At 45.8% G+C, this 22,920-nt stretch overlaps 1 protein-coding gene across 2 annotated transcripts in view; it reads right to left on the bottom strand.

Annotated features, from left to right (window-relative positions):
* The window catches only part of LRRK1 (leucine rich repeat kinase 1), an 81,435-nt gene that overhangs the window by 36,384 nt on the left and 22,131 nt on the right, over nucleotides 1–22,920 (bottom strand). For both annotated transcript variants that reach the window (XM_083474944.1, XM_083474945.1), the window contains 12 exons: nucleotides 17,613–17,776; nucleotides 15,746–15,917; nucleotides 13,789–13,968; nucleotides 12,928–13,076; nucleotides 11,698–11,924; nucleotides 11,246–11,373; nucleotides 10,140–10,303; nucleotides 9,816–9,953; nucleotides 6,216–6,328; nucleotides 6,056–6,132; nucleotides 2,072–2,201; nucleotides 280–392 (listed from right to left, as the gene is read on the bottom strand). In XM_083474944.1, coding sequence (XP_083331070.1) covers nucleotides 280–392; nucleotides 2,072–2,201; nucleotides 6,056–6,132; nucleotides 6,216–6,328; nucleotides 9,816–9,953; nucleotides 10,140–10,303; nucleotides 11,246–11,373; nucleotides 11,698–11,924; nucleotides 12,928–13,076; nucleotides 13,789–13,968; nucleotides 15,746–15,917; nucleotides 17,613–17,776 — 1,755 coding nt within the window. The remainder of the gene's footprint in view (nucleotides 1–279; nucleotides 393–2,071; nucleotides 2,202–6,055; nucleotides 6,133–6,215; nucleotides 6,329–9,815; nucleotides 9,954–10,139; nucleotides 10,304–11,245; nucleotides 11,374–11,697; nucleotides 11,925–12,927; nucleotides 13,077–13,788; nucleotides 13,969–15,745; nucleotides 15,918–17,612; nucleotides 17,777–22,920) is intronic.

Raw genomic sequence — 22,920 nt, 5'->3', positions numbered from 1 at the left:
AAGTGCTGCTGCACGTGTGACACAAAATATGTGCAGCACAAAAGGGACCTTTATGACCTACCTCATGACAGAAAAGGGTTGCCCTGAGAACAAACTGATCAAGTCGAATTTGGATAGCACGGAAAGGTTTACAATTCCACTTTGTAACAATAGCAGCCTGGACAGATTCCACCCTGTTTTCTCCACCATTCAATAATAAATTCACCCAGGCTGGGTTTGGATTCTCTCTCTGTTCAAACAGCTGATATTAATAAAACCACAGGGAGGAAGCAGACTCACCCTCTTTTCTGATCTCTGCAGGGAGGTTGCCAATATTTAGCTCTTCAATATCCAGCTGCCAAAGATTAACCAGTTGGCCAAGTTCAGGAGGAAGTTCTTGTATGCCGGCGTTACTGCACAAAAACAAACAAACACACCCATCCGCCAATCAACAGCCTTCCTTGAGAGGGGTATCTACATGATGGTGGCCACCAAATTTTGACAAATGCAAACATTTGAGGTGAAACGTAAAGGGCTCCAGCTTGGGTAAACCTTTAAAGAATTCCATTGGAAAGAAGTGATCGAACAAATGAAATTTCTTGGGGTTTGGGGGCCACACAGAAAGCATTAATGTAAATGTGTTGGCCAACCTGCCCCTTGCCTAACTCTGGATGTCCTGTTAAATAAAGTTCAAGGCAGGTGAGGAAATTTCTGGAGGAATGGGCAAAACCCATTTTCACCTAAAAGTGAAATTATGTTTGCTTTACATCCCACTCTTCCACAATGAGCCAAAAGTGGCACAAGTAGTTCTCCTTCACTCAGTTTTATTCCTTTTACCTCACAACAAATCTATCAGGCAGGTTAGGCCTGGCCCATGGTCAGATTCTGATTGGCCCAAGGTCACTCAGTGAACTTCATGGCTGAGGGCTGAGTTGAACCTCTGAGTCCCCAGTCCTAGAGTTGTTGGAGGCCCTTGGTCCCCCTCACAGAACTATAGTTCCCAGGGTGGTTTAACAACCAACACCTCTCCGCATGGAACTCTGGGAACTGTAGCTCTGCAAGGGAACAGGGGCCTTCTAACTACTCCCAGAATCATAAAATTATAGAGTTGTAAAGAACCGTGTAGGTCACCTAGTTCAACACCCTGCAGTGCTGAAATCTTACCCCCCAAGCGTGAGGCACAAACCCACTACCCTAAGATTAAGAGTCTCATGCTCTACCGACTGAGCTCTCAGCACCTATAACAAACCACAGCTCCCAGAATTCTTTAGGGGAAGCCATGACGGTTCAAAGTGGTATCCTAGTTCTGTGTGAATTAAGCCCTAGTCAGACATGCTGACTAATGGGCGGGCAATCTTTTTTCTTTTTGCAGAGTGCCACAATCCCCCTCAGAAATAATCTGTTGTAATATACTCGGAGTCGAGTGTGAATTTCATGTCTTTATACAGCTGATAGTAGCAATGAATGAAACTTTCCCCAAAACGTCTAGCTATATATACATTATTTACACAATGGGCCCTGCATGATTGGCTAATTCCAGGCTGCTCCTGTAGGCCAATCAGGTTGCGGATTCACCCCCTCCAGAAGCCTGATTGGCTGCTCCTGCAGGCCAATCAGGTCGCCGATTCACTTCCACCTGGAGCTGGATTGGGTGGCTCCTGCGGACCAATCAGACATGTACTGAACTGAATCTAGAACAATAGGATGCAGGATGCAGCAGTCTGATTAGTCAGCAGGAGCCACCCAATCCAGCTCCAGGTTAGAAGTGAATCAGATGTTATGATCCTAGAACAATAGGATCCAGAATGCAGCAAACATCTGTCAAGGGCCAGAGATAAAGTGGGCAAGGTCAGCCCTTTTCCTCTCTCTCCTCCAGCAGTCAGTCAGATATCTCCTAAACTGGTCACTGGAAGAGGACTTTTGAAATTAGACCAAGAGGCACAAGCTGAGGGGTGCAGGTTGTGCCCCTGTGCTCTAGCTGCAGAGCACACAGGGAGGATCAGATGAAACATTCAAGGATTGTCAAGGGATAGCAGCAAGAGTTTCCATGACACCAGCCACCTTTCCCACAGTTCGTGATACCTGAACTTACTTTCCCAAGTAAAGCTCCGATAAGCCTTTCAGAAGGCAGACCGACTGCGGGACGGAGTCTAGATGGTTGTCATTGAGACACAAGACTTCCAGAGACTCACACAGGAATTCAGGAAACTCCAAGTTGGAACCTGGGGGGGGGGGGGGAGCCGAACAGCAAGCAAATGTGGAAGATGAATGCAGAAGCACGAAGTCGCGGGCAGTTTAACAGAATTTTATTTAGTCAACAGAATTTGCATGCCGCTTAGCTGTAAAAATGTCTAAGTGGTTGATGTAAACTAAAACATATGTTTTATGTAAACTAAAACAGAATACCTGGATGGTATTCAATTAAGTTCTACTCCAGAGCAGCCCACTGAAATTAATGAACACATGGCTAAATTAGGGCCATTCATTTCAGTAGGTATACACTGAGTAAAACTTAGTTGAATACTATCCATTGAAATTGTTGACAAAAGCTGAGAGTTAAAAACAAGTTAACTTTTTTGTGCAAAATACAGATAAAAACCAGCAGTTTAAAATATATGCATAATAAAATTACATACTGAAATACATATCATCTTTACAGATCTGGGTAGACAAAGAAGGATTTTAGCAGGCTCCAGAAACAGTACAGCAAATCGTTTGAACTGCCATAAGGCACCTTCCTATGTTATTTACCGTATTTTTCGCCCTATAGGACGCACCGGCCCATAGGACGCACCTAGGTTTTTTTGGGGGGGGGAATAAAGAAAAAAAATATTATTCCCCCCCAGCCGCGGCTTCAGCGTGCCCCACGCTCCGGGCAGCAGGCTACTATCTGCAGCCTAGTGAGGTCTGTGGGAACTCCTGCAGGGCTCCCCAGGCTTGTGGATATCTGCCTGAAGCGCAGGCGCTCTGCTTCAGCAAGCCCCGCGGTGCGCACCGCGGTGCGCACCGACCCCTCTCGCTCTCCCAGCTTCAGCGAAAGCCTGCATTCGCCCCATAGGACGCACACAGATTTCCCCTTCATTTTTGGAGGGGAAAAAGTGCGTCCTATAGGGTGAAAAATACGGTACTTTTTTGTCAATCATAGTGTTCATTACAGTCGACTAGCCAATAAACAAAGCGCAAAACATACAGGGCTTATTGACTGGAATGCTAAGTTAACATCACTTAACATGTTCCTCTGGTGAAATGTTTTGCACTGGTGGAACGATGCAGCACAAGCAAATACATAAGCAGGTGGTGGGTAACTTCACTGCACAATAGACTGTTCTGTCTGTTGTGCCACGAGTTTGTTTCTACTAGCAAAACTGATGTGATGGATTCATCTGTTGTGCAACAGTAAAACTGACAAGTTTTGCCTTTGCACTAGTGAGCTCCATCCAATGAAAAATGCACTCACTGTGGACACACTGAAATTAATGAACACCACTTACTTGGGCCTATTAATTTCAGTGGGTCTACTCTTGAGTAAAACTTAGCTGGCTACAACCCTAAATCAGAATGTCAGTAGCACTAATTAATTACTGACACTGACAAGGTAGGAACTAATTTATCATAACTGGTCTGAGAGAGATGACATGTTGCCTCAGATATGTTGCCACCTGTTCGGTAATAGATCAGTCTTCTCAAGGAAGATACACAAAAGAACATTTATGGAAAGACCAGGAAACTGCCTCAAGAGAGGATAAACGATGCATTCTCTAATCCCTTGATAAAAATCTACAGTAGGAGAACACAGGAGAGCCTGTTTCAACCTCCGAATGCCTACAAGAACATCACACATTTTTTATGGCAGTCTTCTTCCACAGACAAGGCTCCCTGAGCAACTTAAGTCAGATGAATAGAAACAACAGCAAATCATTAGTAGTGAATGTGGGCTTTAAAATGGCCTATTTAAAGAGGTGGAGACAATGACAGATCGCCCTGCTGTCGTTCTCTCCCCTTGCTTACAGGGCAGTTGATTTTACATGCCTCTGGGTTGAATCCAACCAAGGCCCCATCTACGCTATGCATTTAAAGCAGCTACGGCCCTTTTCAGACAGAGATGACTTGGCCACTGTACTCCATGCTCTGGTAATTTCCAGACTGGATTACTCCAATGTGCTCTATGTGGGGCTGCCCCTTGAAGACAACTCAGGTAAATGCAGCTGTCAGATTACTGGCTGGAGTTCCATCTAGATCTCATATAAACCCCATATTAAAACAGCTGCACCGACTGTCAGTTTGTTTCTGGGTCCAATTCAAGGTGCTCATGTTGGTGTTTTTAAAGCCCTAAACGACTCAGGTCCCAAATACCATTAGGTCCAGTCGTGACTGACTCTGGGGTTGTGGCGCTCATCTCGCTTTATTGGCTGAGGGAGCTGGCATACAGCTTCCGGGTCATGTGGCCAGCATGACTAAGCTGCTTCTGGCGAACCAGAGCAGCGCACGGAAACGCCGTTTACCTTCCCACCTATTTATCTACTTGCACTTTGACGTGCTTTTGAACTGCTAGGTTGGCAGGAGCAGGGACCAAGAAATGGGAGCTCACCCCATCAGGGGGATTCGAACCGCTGACCTCCTGATAGGCAAGTCCCAGGCTCTGTGGTTTAACCCACAGTGCCATTTAACCCACAGTGCCACCCTCTGGCAGAGGGTACCTTCATGCTTATTCCACTGCTCTCAGAAGATTGAGGTGTGTGCATGCGGCCTGGGAGAGGGTGTTCCCTGTGGCAGCCCCTAAGTTGTGGAACTCCTTTGCCACCAAAGTGCTTTGCCACCTTCAGCTTAAAACTTCCAGCGAATGCTCTAGATGTACCTCTTTCCCCTGACTTTTGATACTCCAGATGTATATTTTAAGGACCCACCTTATTCCTGTGTTTTGAAAGGTGTTTTAAACTGTCTTTACTATTGTGTTTTAATGGTTGCAAACCACCCTGGGACTTCAGGGTGTAGGCAGGGGAAGCTGGTTAAAGGTCCTGAATTTTTTTAGGAGATCCCTATTCCCCTCTCGGGATGCGGGTGGCGCTTTGGGTTAAACCACAGAGCCTAGGACTTGCCGATCAGAAGGTCGGTGGTTCGAATCCCCACGATGGGGTGAGCTCCCGTTGCTCGGTCCCTGCTCCTGCCAACCTAGCAGTTCGAAAGCACATCAAAGTGCAAGTAGATAAATAGGTACCGCTCTGGCAGGTAGGTAAACGGCATTTCCGTGTGCTGCTCTGGTTCGCCAGAAGCGGCTTAGTCATGCTGGCCACATGAGCCGGAAGCTGTATGCCGGCTCCCTCGGCCAATAGAGCGAGATGAGCGCCGCAACCCCAGAGTCAGTCACGACTGGACCTAATGGTCAGGGGTCCCTTTACCTTTACCTATTCCCCTCTCAAAGATACCATTCCCAGAGCTCCCTGGGAAGAGGGAACAGCAGTTCTGTGACGGGAATAGGGGTCTCCTAACAACCCTTGACCTCTTTAAGATACTTCCCAGGATTCTTTAGGGGAAACCATGACTGCTTAAAGTGGTGTAATACTGCTTTAAACATGTGATGCGGATGGGGTCTCAGTCAATGCACAAGAGGAATGGCTTCTGCTTGAACAATTGAAATTTCTCTCCTTTCCTCCCACTGTGTGCCTTCACAACTGCTCTGGGGAGCTAGGGAAATCAGAAGAGCAGACCCCCCCCCTTTTGGAGGAAGTAGGGGATCATAGAATCATAACAGTTGGAAGGGACCCTGAGGATTATCTAGTCCAATCCCCTGCAAAAGCAGGAATATGCAGTTGTCCCATACAGGGATTGAACTTGCAACCTTGGTGTTATCAACACCATGCTCTAATCAACTGAGCTATGCAGGCAGAAGTCATTCTGCTCATGCAATGACTTAGGTGGACGCAACTCTCTGTGAGCAGAGGAAGGGCAATAATGAAGAGAAGAATAGTGATGATAATAATTTGCATGCTGGATCCTTCTTGCCATGACCAATGGATTGCAACCAGCCCTCCCCTCCTCATAAGCTCCCGCCCAGCCCTTCGATCCCCGCATTCCATACCCGAATCGGTGCCAGAACGTGCTCTGCTCCTTGTAGTGAAAAATGAAATCCGCTTAGTTCTGCACCCTTCGCCAGCTCTGTAGGCAAATGCAAACAAAGACCAATGAACCAGAGAGCCCTCCTCTGTGGGACTGCTCCAAAACCAACACGAAGAACTCACTTTCCAAGCTGGTTCCTCGAGAGATCAAGCGATTTCAGCTGCCTGCAAGTCCACGTCTCCTGAGAAGGTAATGTGACTAAGCGGTTTCCTGAGAGTTTCAAGGACACCATTGCCTGAAAGGGGAAGCGACAGTTTTGAGGGGTCAATAATGGATAATCGGTTAAAAGTTCCAGTAGTTTCACACAACAAAGGTAGAGCTGAAAGTTATCAACAACAACAAAACAACAACAACAACAACAAAAGAAACTTTTTTTGAGCTTATCCTGAACCATTGCAGGAATCTCAGTCCACTCCTAGAGATTATTTGGCAAACTGGACTACCTGATCTTGCCATCCAAGATGTGTGGGTGCAACGATTTTAATACTCTTTAAACATTGTTTAAAGGAAGCAACAAACTTCGCCATGACTTAGCTCATCCACTTCCTCCTTCCACCAAGTTGAAATAGGAGTAGAGTTCCATTCTATGTTAAGCGAGCTGAAATCTTGCCAGAGAGAGCTTTCTGAGGGAAGACCGTCAGAAAATTACACCTCTTTCTCTCCTTCCAAATATTTCACTCCAGAATTTGCCTCTCACAAAAAGAATGAAGAATTTTGGAAGGCTATTTTTGCTTAGCCTTCTGGATGTTGTTGGACCTCAAATCCTATCAGCCCCAGCTGGGATAGTAAATGGTCAGGAATAATGGGAGTTGTATTCAACAACATCTGGAGGGCACCTCGTTGGCTACCACTTATTTATATGGTATGGTGTTTTACGGAATGACCTGAGCAAAAAACAGAGAAAGGGAGGAATGATCCCTGCCCCAACAAAGAACAGAACCCTTATGGTTCATTTTGGTTAGGCATGTGGACTAAGTGGCATGGTGGTCTAAACCACCGATCAGAAGGTTGGTGGTTCGAATCCCTGCAATGGGGTGAGCTCCCATTGCTCGGTCCCAGCTCCTGCCAACCTAGCAGTTCGAAAGCACGTCAAAGTGCAAGTAGATAAATAGGTACCACTCTGGCGGGAAGGTAAACGGCGTTTCTGTGTGCTGCTCTGGTTCACCAGAAGCAACTTAGTCATGCTGGCCACATGACCTGGAAGCTGTCTGCGGACAAACGCCAGCTCCCTTGGCCAGTAAAGCAAGATGAGTGCCACAACCCCAGAGTTGTCCACGACTGGACTTAACGGTCAGGGGTCCCTTTACCTTTATACCAGTGTAACAGCATTGGTAGTTTGCAATGGGAATTAGGAAACCCATATTCTAGTTCAACAATAGGTTAACTTGTACTTGAACTACAAATTTATCAGGAAATTCAAATTGCATTTCACAGCTGTCAACATTTGCCCCTGAACCATTGATTTCATAGGTCTTTTCGTCTACAGAATGACCCTATATTTTTGGTCAGCAGCAAAGAATATCTCTGGGGAACAGCCATAGTATAGCTTAATGCTATGAAAAGAAATAGTCTTAGGTTCAATCCTTCACACTTCCAGCTGGGAAGGACTCCTGGGTGAAACAACATGAGAGCTGCTGCCAGATAGTGTCAACAACATTGACCTAGATGGCCTGATGGCCTGACTTGGTTTAAGGCAACTTCCTATATGAACGGTATACGGTAGTCATATCAGACTCATGATTTCCTTGGATCACCAGCTGGTGAGACGCTGCAAGCTTGCCAGGGACTCTGGTTTCTAAATTACTGCGATTTTTGTGGCGCTGCACTGTTCCAATAGGATAATGTATGACAGCATAGCAAGAGTGGTGGCACAGAGGAAAGATAAGCCCAGGAAAAGATGCCACAGCAGCACCACCTAGTGTTCCAAAGGCTGGACTGGCATGTGCCTTCCTAGCCATGTATTGGATTCCTTCAGGGAAACAAAGCCGTGTTTATGAGAGCTGCTCAGATCCTATGCTGTCTAATGCTCAGGAATCCAAAGCCAGTTTACGCAGCCAACTTCAGCCCCCACATACCATATTTACTCGAAGGTAATGCACTCTTTTTTTGCCAAATTATGTCGCGAAAATTAGGGTGCACATTTGATGGCGCAAGATTCACTCTAGTCATATCAGACTCATGATTTCCCTGGACCACTAGCAGGAAAGTATGGGGTTAACTGGAAAATATGGTTGCTGGAGAATTCGAACAGAAAACAGAAGTGAAAATTGTTTGCTTGTTTGTCCCACATCTGAAGTGGGAATCAGGCCAGAGAATATCAATTGGAATTTGCTGTTGTTGTTTGTTTTTCAGTCTGTAAACAATCCACAATCACTGACTCCCCCCCCCCCTTTAAATTTGTGTTTCCTTTGCGCTGAAACGAATGGTGTGGAAATAATGACTCCCTTAATTATGTTAAATCTCTAACTTTCATGATTTATGTTAAATAGTGGAAAGCAAGATGGGGGGGGGTGTACTCTTTGGCAGAGATCAAACTGCAGTGGAACGGAAACAGCACTGATTGTGACAAAGACAGCTGCCTTCTGACATCCCTGCTGGAAATACAGGCATATACTGGACCATTCTGAGAGGGGGTAGCTTTTCCCCACATCAGCAACACACAAGGGCTGCAGTCGCCACAACCACCATGAATGACTTCACCATTTCTTGTTCCAGAGTAGACTATTCAATCCCAATTAGCAATTAATTCCCCTAAAGGACAGCTGGGAGCCGAATGGAACAATGCTGTCTGAAGGAGGTCTGAGAACACACACACAAAAAACCTCCTGCAGGAATTCATTTCTTACATTTCTATCCTGCCCGCTTTCTAGGGAGGTTTGAGGAGGTGTACATGCTCCTCCCTTCACCTGGTTTTATCCTGTGAGGCAGGTGAGACCAAAAGATAAGGAGTGGTCCAAGGTCGCCCAGTGACTGTCTGGGTTGAGGCCCTGATTTTGCTTCTTCCCATTCCTAGTCTGATTTTCAGAGTGGTGGCTAACCCATGGCCTTCTTGCTGTTGCCAAACTACAACTCCCATCATTCCTGACAGGGCTCATGGGAGCTAGAGTACAGCTCAAGTTGAAGGGCCACAGTTTAGCTACCTCTGCTCCAATCACTAACTCTGCACTGGTTCTCTATAACTAAAAGGTAAAGGGACCCCTGACCATTAGGTCCAGCCGTGGCCGACTCTGGGGTTGCGGCGCTCATCTCGCTTTATTGGCTGAGGGAGCCGGCGTACAGCTTCCGGCTCATGTGGCCAGCATGACTAAGCCGCTTCTGGCGAACCAGAGCAGCGCACGGAAATGCCGTTTACCTTCCCGCCAGAGTGGTACCTATTTATCTACTTGCACTTTGATGTGCTTTCGAACTGCTAGGTTGGCAGGAGCAGGGACCTAGCAATGGGAGCTCACTCCGTCACGGGGATTCGAACCACCGACCTTCTGATCGGCAAGTCCTAGGCTCTGTGGTTTAACTACTACACTGGTATTGTGGCTTTAGCAAGCTAGATTTCGTAGCCGGTTCAAAAGGTCCGTTCGGAATCCTATCACGCAGCGCACCCTTTCGACTGAATTCCATCTAGGTTCCTCTGCCACTCTAGGGACACAAAAGTAATTGGGGAAGTGATTATATCTACATTTACTCTCTGAAATAAAGAAGGCAACCAAAAGCGTAGTGACACTTACTTCGAGCTGGAAGAGACACTGGGGAACTTCTTTCAGGGAATTATCAGAAAAATCCACTTCCCTGAGATGATTTTTCCAGAAAACAGCCAAAGTATCCGGGAGGAATTCAATTGCATTTCTAGCGGCTTTGCAGCATTTCTAGAATTGAGAGGGAAAAGAAAGTCTGTATGTGGACAGAAATCCCCAAGGCATTATCTACTCTTCAAGGGAGCTCACTGGGCAGAATCCCAATTATAGCCCAAGAGACGTGGCATCCCTCAGCCATGCCAAGCAATTCGTGTGCCATCTTACAAGGCCTCTGCCACGACTGCAGTTCAGACTTACCAAGGGACAGGCCCATGGCTGAGGAAACACCTTCAGGTTATTCCTGGATGCATTCAGGACATTCAAGGATTTCAGACAGTGGAGAAAGAGGGTGGGCAGCTCTGACAACTTATTGTCAGAGATGTCCAGCTCCTGCAGCTTCCTTAATCCAATCCAGTTAACTGCTAAAAAAAAGAAGAAAAAGAAGAATCAGAGGAGGAGGAGGAAGATGAAGATGATGAAGAAGAGGAAGAGGAAGAAGAAGAAGAGGAAGAAGAAAGGAAGATTTTATGAGAGGTTCTTAATTGTCATAAGCGGGTAATGAAATTATTCATTTTCTTTATTTCCAGTTATCTGTATCCTGATTTTCAGGATGTCTACTAAAAGCAGCTTGTGTCAGTAAAAAATAAATAAATGAGACTAGCTGTGCTTACAAAACTAAAAGAAAAAAAGACAGGACATACAAAAGGAGCGGAGAGAGAAATTAAACTACAAGGAAGTTGGTAGCCTGCAAGGAATTGAGGGATGAGGAGAAACATCTCCATTGCACTGTACTATATAGCACAAGAATGCTGAGCTCTGGGGCTGAATTGCTGGTGCTCTGGAGCTGGATCACAAAAACCCCTATGAAGTAAGGTGTTTGGGACTTCTTTATAGAGAAAAGGCAACTAAGCAGTGACATGAAAGAAGTTTATAAAGTAGCACGGAGAAAGCAGATAGGGAGTTGTTCTCCCTCTCTCTGAAAAGTAGACCTTGGAAGCCGAATATTGGAAGGTTCAGGTCAGAAAAAGGAAATGATTTATTCACACAGGGCATAGTTAAATCTCTCTCCTGCAGGAGGCAGTGGTGAGCACCAACTTAGATGGTTTTAAAAGAGGACTGAGGATAAGACTCCTGTGTTTTTATGAGAAGCAGGAGAACACACAGCACAGTAGGGTATGTGGCAGAGGACTCTTGGCAAGAGATCAGGAGTTCAGCAGTCACCCTGCACAGGTAGTTCTGGCTAGATAGTTTCATCACAAATCTGCAAGGTCTAGTGAGAATGCCTGCAAGGTTTACTGGTCCCCACCCACTGACTAAGAAGATCGCACAGGCCAACCGGAAATTCCTAGCTAAGATGCACCCACCATTCTCTGCATCTAATAACTTTTCGAGATAATTTTTGGAAGCCACAAGCCTTTGGAGTCTGGAAAGGTGCAGGAATCCAGAAGGAAGCATAAGGAACCTGTTGCTGGAAATGTCGATCTCAAGCAACCTGTGGATTTAAATAAACACAAAAGATAAATCTGCTATATATTTTGGAACGTTGTTTGTCTGTTTGATATGAATTAGGACTGCGCTGATTTTTACCACTGAGTTCAAGGCTGCATTTTGGTTTGGTTTCTTAAGATTTACCAAGCTACCAGAAGGCATACCCGAGTTCATGTGGTCCCTTTCATTATCTGTGGGACCAAGAAATGTTACTGGACTCCAGATCCTATCAGCCCCATCTAGCGAGGCAGTTGTCAGGGATGATAAGAGCTGGAGTCCCCCAGCAGTGGGAGGGTTACAGGTTCCACAACCAAGACATGGTACGTACTTTGTGCAGATGATTCCATCTGAAGAATGTACATCAGGAAGTTGGTTTAACCGGTTCTCAGCAAGGTTTAGTTTCTGGAGGTTTATCAGCCCCCAAGGGATAACAGAAGGGAGGGAGGTCAAGCAATTGGCAGAGAGGTCCAACTCAGTTATCTGGTGGGAAATGTCTATCAGCCATTCGAGATCCACCCAAGGAAGCCCAAGGTTCGACCAGTTCACAGAAAGAGCCTGGATGTGAAAGAAAGGTGAAGGTTTTAATGGGAATCATCAATGACTCTGACTGAAAAGCATAAAATGTTGAATCTCTGGGATGCGCCCAGGCCGTTCAGCTGCTTGGTTAAGCTAGGAAGGTAAGAATGCTGCAATTTTGCTCCAACCATCATAATCAGCACTGTTTTCACGCTGCTCTAGTTTGGTTCCCGACAACCACTAAGTTACGTGTCTCACTGTCAGTGGCGTAGCGTGGGTTGTCAGCACCCGGGGCAATGCAAGTAATTTGTGCCCCCTAACCCGTGGATTTGCGCCCCCTAACCCGTGGATTTGTGCCCTCTAACCCTAACCCCCAGATGTTGCGCCCGGTACGGCCGGCCCCCCCTGCACTCCCCACGCTACGCCACTGCTCACTGTTCTGCTATTTAACTTATGAAACTGTATGTGGAAATCACATTTGTTTCAGTGCAAAGGAAACAACAGAACAAGGCAAAGAACACAATTATTACTTGTAGACTTAAAAATGTGAACAAATGCCAATTGAATACACTTGACTAATTTCTGCTCTGGACTACAGACGGACATGCAAACTGATTGCTCTCAGCTTTGCAGTCGCCAGTAGGGAGATGGAGGCTCACCATGGCAAACATTGGCCACAAGTGCTGGGGCTGATGGGAGTTGTAGTTCAGCAACATCTAGAGGCCCAAAGGTTTCCTATGCCTGCTCAAGCCGGTCAGCCAGCCAGCCTGCCCAAGCTGCAAGCCTTAATGGAGGCCAGGGAAAGTCATCTGACTCATTCCAGCTTATCAGGACAAAAATAGGCCTATCATGGGGCATCGTGACTGATCTACTGTGCGCTCAAGTCTTCACGCTGTGTTAAAGCAATGAATTAAAGAGACACTTTTTGGGGGGGGGAGGGGAAGTATGGGGTATATCTGAGGCCAGAAAGGCATGCTATTAGCATTACCAAGTGCAAGTCACTTAGTTCCCCTTGTCTTGTGATATGCAAACACCTACTCACTGTCTTTGCTGGGGCATTCCCAGGTAACTTGATTGTTTCTACAAAGTATTTACGAAGAACTTGTTTGCTTGTGCTGGGGCAGTCCACCAGGACGTAGGAAGAAAAGAAGGATCCATTCTCAAGCAAGAAGGCAGCAACCTTTTCATGTCCTAGCAAAGAAGATGGAAGGGAAGAAAATTAACACCCGCGTGCACATTTCAGGCTATTTTTAAAGCAAAAATGCCATATATTCCAAAGACCTGCGTGCACACTATACAATGGTGCCTCGCAAGACAAAATTAATCCGTTCCGCGAGTCTCTTCGTCTTGCGGTTTTTTCGTCTTGCGAAGCACGGCTATTAGCGGCTTAGCAGCTATTAACGGCTTAGCGGCTTTAAGAAAAAGGAAACAAACTCGCAAGAACTCGCAAGACGTTTCGTCTTGCGAAGCAAGCCCATAGGGAAATTCGCTTGCGAAGCACCTCAAAAAACGAAAAACCCTTTCGTCTAGCGAGTTTTTCGTCTTGCGAGGCATTCGTCTTGCGGGGCACCACTGTATAGCTAAAGCACATTTAAATCACAAGGTTTCCCTCCCCCCCCCAAATCCTGGGAACTGTGGTTTACCCATCACAGAGCTACAGTTCCCAGCACCCTTCACAAACTACAGTTTGAGAGAAGTTATGTGCTTTAAATGTCTGGTGTGAACACAGCCAGGTAATTAAAAATCACCAACTGAGAGGCTATGTGTCAAATACAGTGCGGAATGGGAAATGGTGCAATTTTGCAGCCCCAGCTGCCAACCATCTCTTCTTTTGCCCCTAAGTGGGAATGTGAAGTTTTTAAAAGGGAAAGGAGACCACAGATCCCATGTTCACATACAGTACCTGCTTTCATAGCCGCATAGAGTGGCAAACGTGTCAGAGCTGCAAACTCGTTCTTTCTCAAGGCATAGCTGTCGGGGTCTGCTTTGTATGTCAGCACTAAGAGCTTGGCTATGTCCAGGTGGCCCTGCTGGCAAGCAATGGCCAGCATCCAGTTCAGGAGCTGCAACATGTTTGCAGGACCTGTTTTTTAAAAAACGAGCACAAGCACAACTACGTCAGCCTCTTGAGCAATTTACAGGCAAGAAAACGCAAGGGGGTGGCTTTAAGCAACATCGCCCATAAACAGCACATCTGTCAATTATCTTGTAACTTGACACCCAGGGCTATTTGCCATCTCAGTAGCCCTAGGACTGCCAGTCAACAGAATAGTCTGGTTATCAGGCATGGAGTCTGGAGCCCTGTGAAACTCGACTTTCAATTTAAATAAATACGACGTCTAGCTTTAGGGCATGATCACGGTAAAATTTAAAGCACTATCCTGTCACGGGCTTTCCCCAAGGAATCCTGGGAATGGCTGCTTTGTGAAGGAGCTTCCCTATTAAACTGTTATTACAATTTATTGCTGCACTGTTTATAAATACCTTGCCTTGTAGGAAAAGCCCTTGCAAGGCTGCTCACAGTGTGGAAGGTAAAACTTAAAACTAAAACAGTATCAGGTGCAATAATACATAAGGGGCCACAAATAAAACCAGTTTCATGCCAAAAGGCCTATTGCAGCTGCTTACAACCTTTTTATTAGCCAGCCATTTTAATGACTACTGTGTTCTGCTTTAAATGGTTTTTATATTTTAGAGTATACATACTGTTGTAAACCTCCCTGATATTTTATGGAGAGGGTGGTATATAAGTCCTTCAATAAATAAAGTGCTTGGCAGTTTGTTGTTGTTGTTGTTGTTGTTTTAAGTCAGCGGGTCCACTTAAATGTGTTAAGAGAGGTGGCCAATCAGAGCTTTAGGATAGAGAGACTTCTACTATGTGGGCCACCACGAAAAAGGTCCTAACCCTGGTATTTATCAATCTCACTGAACTTAGTGGTGGTCCAGGCAGCAGGGCCTCCAAGGCTGAGCTTAGGGGCCCAAGCAGGTTCAAATCCTTAATGCTTAAAATGGTAGAATGCTTAAAATGGCTGCTTGGTGGGACAGAACTACCTAAAATGTATAGAAACTGATTCATGTATGCTACTATAGCAGCAAGAATATTACTTGCCCCAAAATGGAAAAAAAGCAGAAGTTCCAGCAAAGGAAGAATAGATGCAAAAACTTATGGACTATGCAGAAATGGCGAAACTTACTCGAAGAATAAGAAATCAAGTTAACAATTCTTTAAATAAAAGAATGGAAATGGTTTATTGAATAATTACAGATAAATTATAAACAGATAAAAACATTGGTAGGATTATTGTAATAACCTGTAGTTTCATAACAGTATATATCTAAAGAAGATGAATAAATGAGCAAATTAAGTTAATCTATATACGCAGACGATATTAAAAACAAATTTAAGGAACTGTAGAAAGAGGGGGAAAGAAGTCAAGTTTTGAAATGTCAAAATAATTGAAAAAATTAGTGAAATGTATAAACTTGAAATGTATAAATAATTTTAAAATAAAATGGCCGCTTGGCAGAACAACAGTTCCCAAGGTCCTGTTTCTGAAAGCTCCTAGGGTTCAGAAAGATGGAACATAGGGACATGGGAAGCTGCTTGACACTGAGTAAAACCACTGGTCCATCTAGCTCAGTATTGTTTATACTGACTGGGGCAGCATCTATGAAGGATTTCAGACAGGGGACATTCCCCCAACCCTACCTGGAGATGCTGGGGCTTAAAAGTGGGACCTTCAGCCTGCAAGGTGGATGCTCTACCACTGAACTATGGCCCTTCAATGGAAAGTACGAGAGGCAAAGTAGCTTCAACAAGCACCTTAAAGGCTAATGGGATGGGCAGAAGAATAACCTACCATGAAAAGAATCCAGCAGTTCTTTAGCAACGTCTGTATGCCCAAAATATGCTGCCACAACAGCTGGGTTATCGTCGTTGGGTTCCAGGGGCAAAGTCACGCATGCTTCTTTCAGCAAATACCTCACGGTCTCAAGGTCTCCATAGGCAGTGGAAAGACTCAAGAGGAGGCCCTGGTTTGGAGAAGAGGAGTGCAATACATAGCACATGAGCCCAAATGAACCAAAACACAGAGATTTTTTTGTTATTCACAAGCCATAGTGAAGATATCTCAAAGATAAGAGCCTGTTGGATCAGGCCGATAGCCCACACCGTTCTCCCAGTAGCCACTCCCATGCCACTGGGGAACCTGCGACTAGCACCTGAGCTTCTCCCCTCCTGTGGAGACGGAGCATAGCCATCCTGGCTAGTAGCCACTGTTAGCCTTATCCTCCATGAATTTGTCTAATCCTCTTTCAAAGCCCCCTAGGTTGGTGGCCACCAATGCCTTGTATGCAGTGGCGTAGCGTGGGTTGTCAGCACCCGGGGCAAGGCAAGTAATTTGCGCCCCCTAACCCTAACCCCCAGATGTTGCGCCCGCTGCGGCCGGCCCCCCCTGCACCCCCACGCTACGCCACTGCTTGTATGGAAGGAGGTTCCACAGTTTTTAAAAATCTGTCCTGAATCTTCCAATATTGAGCTTCGCTGGATGCCCACAAGTTCGGATGCTTTGTTTGTCTCACTACCTACTTTCTCCATAAGATGTTTTGTGGGGATGGTGACATGGCCCAGAATTTCATAAAATGGCCTTCTTGATCTCACCAGGATATACTGACATGAGGAAGCTGTAGCTCGCAAGGTGTTGTTAGCCTACAACTCCCATCATCCATGACCACTGACCACACTGTCTGGGGCTGATAGGAGTTGGAGTTCAAGCTCTTCTGAAAGGCCACTGGTTCCTCATCCTTGGTGGAGGGGTAGCTAGAGAAGAATCTGGAAGCGAGTAGGCCAAAGTAACCCACTGTGGGAGAGCTTAGCAGGGTTAGCCTATGATTTTGACCATGGGGTAGAGGTGCAGAGGAGTAGAGGTGGGTAGAGGGGTATTTTCCCCGTATACACCCCATCTGTTTTCTGGATCTCAATCATATTCTCCCTCAGAGTTGCTCCCCAGTGGGAAAATAACAGGTCAATGGTGGGAAGGGTGGCTAACCCTTTCCACAATGCTGCTACTGTGAACAAAATGGGAGACCTGCTGTTCTTAACTGCAACCATTGTGAAGTTAAATGGGCATGGGGGAATCGTGAGATATTGGCCTCATTTCCACCTTACAGTTATCAGGCCATGTTAAAAAGTCATGGCTTCCCCACAAAGAACCCTAGGAACTATAGTTTGTTAAGAGTGCAAGGAATTGTTAGGAGAACACTATTCACCTTACAGAGCTATACAGTGGTACCTCGGATTAAGTACTTAATTCGTTCCGGAGGTCTGTTCTTAACCTGAAGCACCACTTTAGCTAATGGGGCCTCCCGCTGCCACCACGCCACCGGAGCACAATTTCTGTTCTCATCCTGAAGCAAAGTTCTTAACCTGAAGCACTATTTCTGGGTTAACGGAGTCTGTAACCTGAAGCGTATGTAACCTGAAGCGTATGCAACCTGAAGCGTATGTAACCCGAGGTACCACTGTAATTCCCCAAGTTCCCTGGGAAGAGGGATTGTTAAAGCATTCTGGGAACTGCAGCTCTGTGAGAGGAATAGGGGTCTCCTAGGAAACAAGATTCAAGCGGCTGCAAGGTTATGCTGGAGATCCCATAGCAAATGTATTGATTTGCAGAATGTACTCTTCTCGTTTTTCATTTTGGCGTAGAATTTTGATGGCTGTGCCCTTACCTTGTCCACTACCGAAATATTCTCCTGACACGCTGCTTTAATCAGCTCCTGGGCTCTACCGAATTCTCCACTTCTGTAAGCGCCCTCCACAGTCTCTGTCGCTGGACCCTGGCCGATGGAGAGACCTCCAGCAGAGGACTGTCTGGCCCCCATGCCCATGGGATCTGCACACAGAGAGAAAGGGCAGAGAACTTTTATTTACTTAGAAGCCGCTTTCTGTGGGGAGGGCCTCAAGGCTGCTTTTGATGTAGAACACTAAAAATGCAATAAAAATACAGGCAAGATGACAATATAAAACTGCAAATTAAAAAATGGCAGAGCAGCAGGTTAAAACAACAACCTGCAGAAAGGAAAGACATGCAGGTAAAAAGATCTCAACGCAGGAGCATAGGAAGCTGTCTTATATGGAGTTGGACTATTGGTTCATCTCAGGACAGTACATCTTAGGACTGACTGGAGGGACACGGGTGGCGCTGTGGTCTAAACCACTGAGCCTCTTGGGCTTGCTGATCGGAAGGTCGGCAGTTCGAATCCCCGCAACGGGGTGAGCTCTGTCCCAGCTCCTGCCAACTTAGCAGTTCAAAAGCACGCCAGTGCAAGTAGATAAATAGGTACCGCTCCAGCGGGAAGGTAAACAGCAGTTCCGTGTGCTCTGGCTTCCGTCACAGTGTCCCGCTGCGCCAGCAGTGGTTTAGTCATGCTGACCACATGACCCAGAAAGCTGTCTGTGGACAAACGCCGGCTCCCTCAGCCTGAAAGCGAGATGAGTGCCGCAACCCCATAGTCGCCTTTGATTGGACTTAACCATCCAGGGGTCCTTTACCTTTACCTTTTTACACTGACTGGAGGTAGCTCTCCAGGGTTTCAGTCAAGAGGCTTTCCCACCCCTTCCTGGAGCTACTAGATAGCAGATGGTCCACCACTGAGCTATCAAGTTTGGTGAGTGTTTGGGGAGGGAGGGAGAGAGAAGAGGACCAATAGCTGAGAGAAAGGAATAAATGTGTGCACTTTCAAATAGGGACACAAAACTGGAGGTGACACTTCCTTAAATATCTGCAAAAGGTACTTTCCGACAGATGATATCTAATGAAACAAAAACGCCCTGGATCCTTCACAGAGAGGCAACAAAAAGATACCCCACCCCACAACCTGGTGCTTTCCATATGTTTTGGACTACAACTCCCATCTACCAGAATTCATATTTAGCATAGTTCTGTATTAGAGACACAAAGTTTTAATTACTGGGCTGTTTTGACAGGCTTGTTTTACTGTGCATTCAATTGTGGGTGTTTGTTTTAATGTTTTGATGGAATTGCTTTTACTGCACATTTTAATTACACATATTTATTTTGGAATTGCTATTGTAAACCACCTAGAAGACACTTTGGCAATTAAGTGATATATAAATTAATTATTATAAACAAGAAATAATAACACAACTCTGATCAACCCCAGCCAGCACAGCCATATTATCTGGGCTTGATTTGGATTACAAATCCTGTCAGTCTAGGGATGGGGGATAAATTTGATTCAGTTCACATTTAAAGGCAGATCTATCTAAACTGCACTTTCTAAAACATTCCAAGAACTGAAACGTAGACATCCTTTGAACTTTGCTCTTCTCCAACTTTTGCAATGCAGTTCTCCGGCATATATATTTGTGAAAATAACAAACAAAAACACATTTTACTAGGGGGAGATATGCTTTGCAAAAAGGTATGTGTGAGGCAAAAGTGCATTCCTAAATGCATATATTAGTAGAAAGTTACATAAAGGCATTAAAAAATTACAGACTGTCGTTGAAATAAGGGGAACTGAACTCAAGAGTGGAAAAATAAGAAACAATGAGAACCTGAATCAACAGATTCATCCATGCTTATATCAGCCCTATCTGGAGGGCACCAGGATTGGGAAGACCATGGCAAAAAAGCTTTTAAAAAATCAGTAGAGTGTTCCCGCCGCCCCTTAAAAGGGAGAGGGGCTCGGGGCGAGCTGTGGGGGGATACCTGAGGGGGTGTGAGAGGTGTGGGGCAAGGGAGACTGTCAAAGGGGTTGGCGGGGAGACAGGATTGGAGAGAAGAGTGAGCAGGGGCAGAAGCCACCGGACCATTGTAATAGTGGCATGTCAGCTGCTACAGGGCTCCTGGATTGGTTTTGCTGCTACTAAAGACTTGACAAAGCTACCCATCTTCCACAAACACTCAGTGGGCTGAAAGAAGCAGCTTAAGTGCAACCCCCTACTGACAAAGCAATAACCGCCATATGGGGTATTCTCCACCCTCGGAAAGCACACCCTAAAACAGGGGGAAGAGTTGGGCTCCATCTGCAGCTGTCCGCAAATACCCTTGAATAAGGCATCTTGGATTACCCATATAGTCTGACTAACTCTTCCTCGTCAATAATTCAAAACAGAGCTCAGGTCACTGAGACAGCCGAGACGGCTCCGGGGATTTGAGCCATTAAGCTGTGAAGGCATCAATAATACCCCCACACGATACCCCCGGGCCTTAGAGAACGTGGGAAGGACAGGATGATATGTCAAAGCTGGGGAGCTGGCATTGGCTCCAGGTCTTTATGCATGGCAGAGTAATGCCCAGAGAGGCCGGACCATAGCTGTCAACTTTTCCCTTTTCTTGCAAGGAATCCTATTAGGAATAAAGGAATTTCCCTTAAAAAAGGGGGAACGTTGAAAGCTATGGGCCGGACTCCATTGGAAGAATCTGAATCCAGTGCCAGGGAGCTGAACCAAGGAAGTAGATGACCACACTAGGAACTAGACTTGGGGTGCAGGCTTCAGCGGGGTGCCAGCACCACCTTACCCTGAATTCTTGGGTAGATGCTGGGGTCCAAGGAAGGGCCCACCCTTGATGTCTGCCCTCCTTTCCTCCAGTTAACAACAACAACAACAATATATTATTTCTACCCCACCCCTCAGGCTGGGTTTCCCCAGCCACTCTGGACGGCTCCCAACAGAATATTAAAAACATGATAAAACATCAAACATTAAAAACTTCCCTAAATAGGGCTGCCTTCAGATGTCTTCCAAAGTCAGATACAGTGGTACCTCAGGTTAAGTACTTAATTCGTTCTGGAGGTCCGTACTTAACCTGAAACTATTCTTAACCTGAAGCACCACTTTAGCTAATGGGGCCTCCTGCTCTTGCTGCGCCACCAGAGCATGATTTCTGTTCTCATCCTGAAGCAAAGTTCTTAACCTGAAGCACTATTTCTGGGTTAGTGGAGTCTGTAACCTGAAGCGTATGTAACCTGAAGCGTATGTAACCTGAGGTACCACTGCAGTTGTTTATTTCCTTGGCATCTACCGAGAAGGCCCTGTGCCTTGTTCCCTGTAAGCTCACTTCTTGCAGTTTAGTACTCAACACAGTGCCAGGCGGCCAGGTCTATTTGCCATTCCAATTTCCCACAATGCCTCAGATGTAGCATCTCTGTGTGGGGCATTATTGAAAATTTATATGGTAGCTAGGTCTCTGTCACTCAACCAGGTCTTAAGTGCTATTTCTGCCCACTGCTGACACAACATAAAAGAGCCCCGGTCCCTCGGACAGAAAAGGGACTTAGATTGTCCGAAAAATTTAAATCTAAGGCTGGGACTCCAAATCTAAGGCTGGGAAGCAGGCAAAAAGTTCTGCTCTGTTGACCAGGTTAAGAAATGGCTGGTCTCCTGGTATGCATTTGCAAAACTATGCCAGGTGAAATCTTAAATTCCAGGGTTTGACTGAGAGTGGGTTGGAAGGAGGGTGGAGGCTGAGGTTTTATTAATATTACCAGAAATAGAATGGATCTAGCATGTTAAAATTTGCAATGAACTTCAGCATCTGAAATAAATCCTTTACCACCTCTGTCAGTAAAGAAGCAAAAATAAATTGGGCAAAATAAGGAGAGGCATAAAATAAACTCTAGTAATATGATGCATCTTATGAGGATACATAGCTCATAAGCTTATCAAAATTCCAGTCCTCTCCTGCTCCTCACATTAACCCTACATACTGAAAGCTTTATCAAGAGATATCTCAAGCTTGCTACAGAAGTTGATCAGGCCCAGATTCTGGTGAACCCCCAAGGACACAGCTACCATGGACGCGGGTGGTGCTGTGGGTTAAACCACAGAGCCTAGGACTTGCCGATCAGAAGGTCGGTGGTTCAAATCCCTGTGACGGGGTGAGCGCCGGTTGCTCAGTCCCTGCTCCTGCCAACCTAGCAGTTCAAAAGCACATCAAAGTGCAAGTAGATAAATCGGTACCGCTCTGGCGGAAAGGTAAACAGCATTTCCGTGCGCTGCTCTGGTTCGCCAGAAGCGGCTTAGTCATGCTGGCCACATGACCTGGAAGCTGTACGCCGGCTCCCTCAGCCAATAAAGCGAGATGAGCGTAGCAACCCCAGAGTCGGCCATGACTGGACCTAATGGGCAGGGGTCCCTTTACCTTTACCTTTACCATGGTGCGCTCGCTCTCTCTCTCTCTCTCTCTCTCTCTCTCTCCACATGCCATTGTGCTTGTTGGTCTATAGCAGCCTTCACAAACCTGGTGCCCTTCAGACATTCAGCTGCCCAAGAAATCTGGAGGGTACTAGGTTGGTGACGGCTGATCTATAAGGCACACCCAAAGATAGTGATAGGAAAAACTTGAGCACGGAGTTTTGAGAGACAGGATTTTAAATGCAATGTTCCCCCACTTCCTGAAAAAAACCCACTCTAATAATATAAGCAGTTTTTAATTCCGTTGTGCCCCTGCTCTGCGTTTAACCTAGTTTCAACAGTGCAAAACAACCCAACAGCATTTGCATGAATCTCAAAGAGTCGCTGAAAAAAATATGTAGAGCATAATTAAACGTATTACGCAAACACAGAAAGAAATAAAATTTTGCTGTAGAGCTTAATTCATGGATTGCAAAGCTGGCATCTGTGGGCAAAACTCTTCTGCAGAGGTGTTCCTTAGTGTCTGCAGGGTCCCATCTTCTGACTAAAACTAGGCTTTGAAGAATCCCCTTTTAGCCAAAAGGATGAGCTGAATTTTATATTGATTGGCTTCTTTGCAAGCTATCCTTAATGCTAGTGTACTAAGGAACAAAAATTAGAGGAATTGTGATAAACTGCACATTGCAACTCACATATTCTTTACATTGGGAGTAGGTGGTAGATCTCTTGGTGATGTGCAATAGATCAGGAAAAGTACCTGATTCCCAATTGTTTAACCATGGCAATAACACCAACAAAATGACTTTTCCCAGTTAAAGTATGCTGCTGAAATGAAGGACAATAACCAGGAGGCACCCTGAGCTAACTGTATTG

Source organism: Podarcis liolepis (assembly GCF_965112155.1).
Source record: "Podarcis liolepis genome assembly, chromosome: 14".
NCBI lineage: Eukaryota > Metazoa > Chordata > Lepidosauria > Squamata > Lacertidae > Podarcis > Podarcis liolepis.
This window is presented reverse-complemented; position numbering and strand designations above follow the sequence as displayed.